General features: G+C 50.2%; 1 protein-coding gene across 1 annotated transcript; it reads left to right on the top strand.

Annotated features, from left to right (window-relative positions):
* The first annotated feature begins 385 nt into the window (after nucleotides 1-385).
* On the top strand, nucleotides 386-2,338 carry LOC143349096 (uncharacterized). The gene has a single exon (XM_076780051.1). The coding sequence runs from the start codon at nucleotides 386-388 to the stop codon at nucleotides 2,336-2,338; it is 1,953 nt and encodes a 650-aa protein (XP_076636166.1).
* Nucleotides 2,339-8,367: the final 6,029 nt, after the last annotated feature.

Raw genomic sequence — 8,367 nt, 5'->3', positions numbered from 1 at the left:
GGGCGAAGCGAGCCTCGCGGTGAGTCACCTACCGGTCGCAAACCATAATTTTGAAGTCGCGTGGAAAATAACAACGTCTCGTTACGAAAACAAACACCGACTTATATCCACCCATTTGAATGTGTTGTTTACATTACCGACCGTTGTGTCCGAGACTCAATTTGAACTGCGGGCGTTGCGTGACAAACTTAATATGTCGATCGAAATGCTACGAAACCTTGACAGGCCAGTCGACCATTGCAGCATTTTCGTTTTTCTCGGTACACAAAAGCTAGATCGCGCGACGCGGAAGGCGTGGGAGTTTAATCTGGGTGACACGACCGTGTTTCGCACGTACCGCGAATTCGACGCGTTTTTAGAAAAAAGAATTCGCGCATTAGAAGCGATGCCGGTCACTAAACGCGACAAACCGAGCGAACCAGAGAAACCAAAATCGATTTTGCCGAAAACCTTCCACGCGCATTCAACCGCTACTAGCAAAATTTCGTGCGCATTGTGTAAACAAAATCATCCCATTTATCAATGTTCCGAGTTTTTGGGAAAATCCCCTTCCAAGCGCTATCAATTACTCAAGCAGCAAAACCGGTGCGTCAATTGCATTTCCGTCGGCCATTCCACTGCATTGTGTAAGAATCCGCACTGTTGTAAGGAGTACCATCAAAGGCATCACACGTTGTTGCATTTCCCGGTAAACAAAAATTCCTCGGTCACAGCGTCAAGGGCTGGTTCTTCGATATCTAACGACCAAATCGAAATTAGTTCAAATTTAGCGTCGAATTTACCGTTGAAGATAACTGTTCTCCTTTCAACAGCGCGGGTTCAGGTGCATTCTCCTCAAGACAGGTGCGTTACTGCAAGAGCCCTTCTCGACCAAGGGTCAGCAGCGACCCTCATTACCGAAAATTTAGCGCAACTGCTCCGCTTAAAACGAACATCGCACTACACACGAATTAGTGGAATTGGCGAGAAAGACTCTTTCGCACATCAAGTAGCGTCTATATCAATTACACCTGCGGACCAGAACGAGCCTGCATATTCGACGACCGCGATTATAATGCAAACATTGACCAGGTATGTCCCATCTCGCCAGAAACAAAACGTTACATGGCCTTACCTTGCAGGGCTAAATCTGACGGACAAGGATCCTATGAGCTCCGACCCTATTGACATTATTATTGGAGCGGATTTATACGGGCAGCTATTACTCCAAGGCGTCATTCGAGGCTCAGGGTGTGTCCCGACCGCGCAAAGCACGGCCTTGGGCTGGATCCTGTCCGGTCCCATCCAAACTCCTGGTTCCGATGACGTCCACATCCACCATTTGTCCGTCCTCGAACACCTTGACCACAATCTGCGCCGCTTCTGGGAAGTCGAGGAGCTCCCAACTCCCGCGATTTTGACACCTGACGAACAAAATTGCGAACGTCATTTCGCTGAAACAAATTCGCGAACCTCAGAAGGCCCTTACATTGTCCGATTGCCGTTTCGAGACGACCAACCGATTCACCTCGGAGATTCCAGATCGAGAGCGCTTAGCAGTTTGCGATCTCAAGAGAATCTCCTAAAACGAGACCCCAATTCCCAACGCGAATATCAGGAATTTCTTTTGGAATACCAGTTTCTTGGGCATATGCGAAAGGTGGATCCACCGTCGCCCATAGCACCTCCAAATGCTTATTACATTCCGCACCATCCTGTTATTCGCCAAACTAGTCAAACGACGCGTCTTCGCATTGTTTTCAACGCTTCCAGTCGCACTTCAAATGGCAAATCCCTTAATCAACATTTGCACAGTGGGCCAAAACTCCAACAGGACCTGATCGCAATCCTGATTCGCTGTCGTCAATTCCAATATGTCTACGCGGCCGACATCGAAAAAATGTATCGGCAGATCCTCGCTCACCCTCACGAGATCGATTTTCAGCGCATCCTTTGGCGCGAGTCTCCTTCTGCTCCGATTGACGAATACCAGCTGCTCACGGTAACATATGGTACAACTCCAGCGCCATATCTCGCTCTCAGAGTGTTGAGACAATTAATCGAGGACGAAGGTTCCTCCTACCCGGACGCAGTGCAAGTTTTAAGCTACCAAGCGTACGTTGACGACTTCCTCTTCGGAAGTGACGACCTCACGTCACTGCGCCTGATCCGCAACCAGACGATCCTATTGGTTCAAAAGGGAGGCTTTTCGTTACGCAAATGGGCGAACAACGACAGCCGGCTGTTATCCGACATCGACGAGGCCAATCACGGTTTAGCCGTCAGTGCATTCCTTCAAGTCGACGGAAATATTTCAGTGCTGGGCCTAAGGTGGAACTCTGTCACAGATCAGTTTTAGTTCCATGCATTGACTTCACGCAATCAAATTACCACCAAGCGCGAAATGCTTTCTTCAATCGCCAAATTATTTGATCCTATGGGCTGGGTCGCTCCATTTGTCGTACTAGCCTAAATTCACCTCCAACAACTCTGGTCCTTGAAGTGCGACTGGGATGATACAGTTCCGCCAGACTATCTTCAAGAATGGCGCTTATTTTGTTCCGAATTTGCCGAGTTCCATTCACTCACCATTCCTCGGAAAACCTCGCCAAGAGTCTTCACCACTCAAAGCCTTCACGGCTTTTCGGACGCTTCAACAAAGGCATATGCTGCGGTGGTCTATCTCCGAAGTGTACTCGAGGATGGGACAGTCAGTTCGGCCCTTCTAATGGCGAAAACTCGCGATGCTCCGATAAAAACGGCCAGCGTCCCTCGATTGGAGCTATGCGCTGCCCTACTCCTTGCTCGACTGATCAAGTTCATTCAGACGTCCCTGATGAACAGGCCAATGGATTGTCACTGTTGGACGGATTCTCAAATCACGTTAACGTGGGTGACTCAATCACCTTCGCGGTGGAAAACGTTTGTGGCGAACCGCGTTGCCAAGATTCAAACACTTGTGCCCCAATCAAGCTGGCATCACGTCCCGACAGATGACAATCCAGCGGACTGTGCTTCCCGTGGAATCTCATTATCCGAGTGTGATCGTTCCCCCGTGGACGGTCCGATTCGAGGGGGACGCGGAGGAAGGTGGGCGGTGCCGACTCAGTCGGCGGTCGAGGGTTCGCTGCGGTGAGTGACGAAGGCCGGGTTACTGTTTCAGGCGTACTTATTTCTACCTTAATCTTACAACACTTAGTCTATGTACACTTAGGGCTACGGAGGACGGCGCGGTGAGCGGTCGGTCGCTCGACGAGAGCAGCGAGCGGTCGGTCGCTCAAAGAGAGCGGCGCAATGAGCGTTCAGGCGCTCAGCGGAGGGGAGAGGGCATACAGTACCCTACCTACGCTGCTACGAGGCCGCGATGTCGGTAGGGCCAGGGTAGGAAAAAAGGAAGAGGTTCGACCCAGTATCCAGGGTTATTGGAGGTTCGGTGGGCGGCGGGATGTGGCCGAGGGGTCGGTACAGGACGGTAATGCAATACCCTACCTACGCTGCTACGAGGCCGCGATGTCGGTTGGGCTAGGGTAGAAAGTAGGGAAGATGTTCGACCCAGTATCCAGGGTTATTGGAGGTGCGGTGTCGGCCGGAGGCCACAGTGGGTGCGGAGTCAGGCAATACCCTACCTACGCTGCTACGAGGCCGCGATGTCGGTAGGGTCAGGGTAGGAAAGAAGGAACGGTTCGACGCAGTATCCAGGGTTACGGGAGGTTCGGCGGATTGGTCGCGAGAGTGCCCCTCGCACTCTCGTGTTTGCAAAATGTCGGAACTCGTGTAGACCCGTATGGTTCGTACGTATCTCTCGCCACTTGAACAGGCTTCGACGAGCAAGACACGAGTCCGCCGAATTCGGCCGGTGGCCCGGTATTAATACTCGCGCGGCGCGTAATTAGCGGTGAGAAGTCGCGGACGCCTAGCGGCCGCGCGGGAAACCACCGGGCGCGGGGACTCGGCCGCGACGGTGCTCGGGTCGCGGTCCCGTGTGGGATATGCGCGTTACAAGCTAACTGCTCCCTTACTAGCCTGCTGTTTGATTTCCAGCTTACTGATGGCTTACTAGCTGACTGCTTTCTTACTGGATAACTGCTTGCTTAGTAGCTTACAGCTAGCTTACTAGCTTACAGCTATGTTACTCGCCTACCGCATGCTTACTAGCCTGCTGCTTGCTTGCTAGCTTACTGCTTGCTAAATATCTAACTGCTCTCATTCTCGCCTGCTGCTTGGTTTCTAGCTTAGTACTTGCTTAATAGCTTTCTGCATGCTTTCTAGCTTACACCTTGATTACTAGCATACTCTATCCTTACTAGCTTTCTCCTCGCTTACTAGCCCACTGCTTGCATACTAGTTTACAGGTTGCTTACTAGCTTACTGCTAGCTTACTCGCCTAGTGCTAGCATGCTAGCCCGCTACTTGCTTCCTAGCTTGCTGCTTTCTTACTAGATTACTGCTTGCTTACAAGCTTACAGCAAGCTTACCTCCTTACTGCTGGCATACTAGCTTGCCGCTTTGTTACGATCTTAATGCCTTCTTACTAGCCCGCTACATGCTTTCTAGTTTACTCCTTCCTTAGTAGCTTCCTGCTCTCTTGCTTGCTCACCGCTTGCTTAGAACCTTGCTGCTTGCTTGCCTGCTTACTGCTTGCTGACTAGCTTGCTGGTTACTTACAAGCTTACTGCTTGCCTACTGGCATACTGCTTGCTTGCTAGCTTACTGCTTGGTTACAAGCTTACATCTTGCTTTCTAGCTTGATGGTTTGTTACTAGATTGCTGCATTCATTCTAGCTCAATGCTTGCTTCCTAGCTCACTGCTTGCTATCTAGCTAATAGCAAGCTTACTCGCTTACTGCTTGCTTACTAGCCTGCAGCTTGCTTTCTAGCTAACTGATTGCAATAATGGCTTCCTGCTTGCTTTCTAGCATAATGCTTGCTTACTAGCATACAGCTTTCTTACCAGGAAATTGCTTTCTGAATAGCCAGCTGTTTCCATAAAAGCTGACTGCTAGCTTCCTAGCTCACTGCTTGCTTACTAGCTTGATCCTTACTTACTGCCTACCTGCTTTCTTACTACACACCTACTGTCTTCCTAACTTACTGCTTTCCTACCAACTTATGCTCTCTTACCAGTCGAATGCTTCCCTACTAGATTCCTGCATGCTTACTATCTTACTGCTTTGTTAGTAACTTACTGCATTGTTACAAGCTTACTGATTGCTTACTAGCTTACTGCTTGCTTACTAGTTTAGTGCTTGCTTACTATCATCCTGCTTCCTTACCAGCGCCCTGCTGGGTTACTAGCTCACCGCATACTTAGCAGCTTAGAGCTTGCTTAATAGCATACTGCTTCATTACTAGCTTCCCCCTCGCTTACTTACTCAATGCTTGCATACTAGCTCACTGCATGCTTTCTAGCTGACTGCTTGCTCATTAGCTCACTGCTTGCTTACTAGCTTCTTCCACGCTTACTAGCTCACAGCTTGTTTGCTAGCACTCTGCTTCCTTACTTGCATACAGCTTCCTTTCTAGCTATTTGCTTTCCTGACCCCATATTGCTTGCCTACTAGATTACTGCTTTGTCGCTATCTCCCTGCTCGCTTACCAGCTCAATGCTTGCTTAGTAGCTCACTGTTTGCTTACTAGGCTACAGCTTCCTTACACGCTAATTGCTTTCTCCCTGGCATACTGGTTCCTTAGTGTATTCCTGCACGCTTCCTGGCTCATTGTTTGCTTACCAGCTTACTGCTTGCTTACTGGCTTCGTGCTAGCTTACTAGCTCACTGAGTGCTTACTAGCTTACACCTTGCTTGCTTCATTGCTCGCTTACAAGCTTGCTGCTTACTTACTAGCTTACTGCTTGCTTACTAGCGTACTGCTTTCATACTAGCACACTGCTTGCCCACTAGCTTACTGCTTGCTTACTTGCTTACAGCTAGGTTACTCGCATACTGCTTGCTTTCTAGATTAGTGCTTCCATACTAGCTTCCAGCTTGCATACTAGCTCACAGGTTGCTTACAAGCTTACTGCTTGCTTGTTAGCTTACTGCTTGCATACTGGCGTACTGCTTTCTTACTAGCCAGCTGCTTGCTTACTAGCTTACTGCTTGCTTTCTAGCTAACTGCACGCTTACCAGCTCACTGCATCCATGCCAGCTAACTGCTCGCTTACTAGCGCACTGCTTGTTTACTAGCTTACAGCATGCTTAGCAGCACACTGCTTCCTTACTAGCTCCCTGCTCGCTTACTAGCCCAATGCTTGCTTTCCAACTTACCCCTTGCGTGCAGGCTTAGAGCTTGTTTACTAGCTTACTGCTTGCATTCTAGTTAACTGCTCGCTGACCAGCTTACTGCTTGCTTACTAGCTCACTGCTTGCTTACGGGCTTACTGCTTGCTTACTAGCTTACAGCTTGCTTTCTAGCAGAATGCTTCCTTACTAGCGCCCTGCTTGCTTCCTAGCTCACTGCTTGCTTACTAGCTTACTGCTTGCTTACTAGCTTACTGCATGCTCTATAGCAAACTGCATTCTTAGCAGCGTGCTGCTTGCTTTCTAGCTTTCTGCTAGCGTACTAGCTTGCTGCTTGCTTACTAGCTTACTGCTTGCTTACTAGCATACTGCTTTCTTGCTAGCTCACTGCTTGCCTACTAACTTACTGCTTGCTTACCAGCTTGCTGCTTGCGTTCTAGCATACTGCTTGGTTACTAGCATACTGCTTCCTTGCTAGCTCACTTCTTGCTCAAGAGCTTACTGCTTGCTTACTAGTCAGCTGCTTCCTTACTAGCTTACTTGTTGCTTACTAGCTCTCTGCTTGCTTACTGGCTTGTTGCTTGCTTTCTAGCTTACTGCATGTATACTTGTTGCTGATAGCTTACTCGCTTACTGCTTGCTTACTAGCCTCCTGCTTGCTGTCTAGCTTAGTGCTAGCTTACTCTCTTTCTGCTTGGTTACTAGACCGCTGCTTGCTTTCTAGGTTAGTGCTTCCTTACTTGCTTACTGCATGCTTACTAGATAACTGCTTTCTTACTAGCCTGCTACTTCCATTCTAGATTACTGCTTGATTACTAGCTTGCTGTTTGCTTACTATCTTGCTGTTGCTTTCTTGCCTCCTACTTGCTTACTAGCTCACTGCTCGCTTACTAGATTACTGCTTGCTTACTAGCTTACTGCAAGCTAACTCACCTACTGCTTGCTTACTAGCTCACTGCCTGCTTACTACCTCACTGCTTCCTTTCAAGCTCACTGCTTGCTCCCTAGCTTACTGCTTGCTTATTAGCATACTGCTTTCTTTCTAGCTCACTGCTTGCTTACTAGTTTACTACTCGTTCAATAGCTTGTGACCGTTCCCCCTTGGACGGTCCGATTTGAGGGGGACGCGGAGGTGGGCGGTGTCGACTCAATCGGCGGTCGAGGGTTCGCAGCGGTGAGTGACGTAGGTGGATGTTTGATGCCTAAGCGTATTTATTGCTATCTTAACCTGCTTACAAAACTTAGTCTACGTATACTTAGGGCTACGGAGGACGGCGCGGCGAGCGGTCGGTCGCTCGACGAGAGCAGCGAGCGGTCGGTCGCTCGAAGAGAGCGGCGCAATGAGCGTTCGGGCGCTCAGCGGAGGGGAGAGGGCATACAGTACCCTACCTACGCTGCTACGAGGCCGCGATGTCGGTAGGGCCAGGGTAGGAAATGGGGAAGAGGTTCGACCCAGTATCCAGGGTTATTGGAGGTGCGGTGTCGGTCGGAGGCCACAGTGGGTGCGGAGTCAGGCAATACCCTACCTACGCTGCTACGAGGCCGCGATGTCGGTAAGGCCAGGGTAGGACAGAAGGAGCAGTTCGACCCAGTATTCAGGGTTACGGGTGGTTCGGCGGATTAGTCGCGAGAGAGCCCCTCGCACTCTCGTGTTTGCAAAAAGTCGGAGCTCGTGTAGACCCGTACGGTTCGTACGTAATCTCTCGTCACTTCAACAGGCATCGACGAGCAAGACACGAGTCCGCCGAATCCGGCCGGTGGCCCGGTATTAATACTCGCGCGGCGCGTAATTAGCGGCGAGAAGTCGCGGACGCCTAGCGGCCGCGCGGGAAACCACCGGTCGCGGGGACTCGGCCGCGACGGTGCTCGGTTCGTGGTCCCGTGTCGGATATGCGCGTTACACGAGTTAAAATCTCACCGATTATGGTGGTCAGGACCACAGTGGCTTCGAAAGAATCCCCAGGAGTGGCCCCATTCAGGTTACGTCACTGCTCCGGATGCTTCCGAGGAGGAAAGGGGCCAAACCATCAAAATCCTAACCGCTACCGCAGCTCCCTGGGAATTAGAACAACGATATTCCTCGTGGGCAAAACTTCTCCAAGTCACCGCATATGTCAAGCGTTTCATCGACAATCTCCGAACGCAAGCG

The sequence above is a fragment of the Colletes latitarsis genome, chromosome 12, assembly GCF_051014445.1.
Source record: "Colletes latitarsis isolate SP2378_abdomen chromosome 12, iyColLati1, whole genome shotgun sequence".
NCBI lineage: Eukaryota > Metazoa > Arthropoda > Insecta > Hymenoptera > Colletidae > Colletes > Colletes latitarsis.
This window is presented reverse-complemented; position numbering and strand designations above follow the sequence as displayed.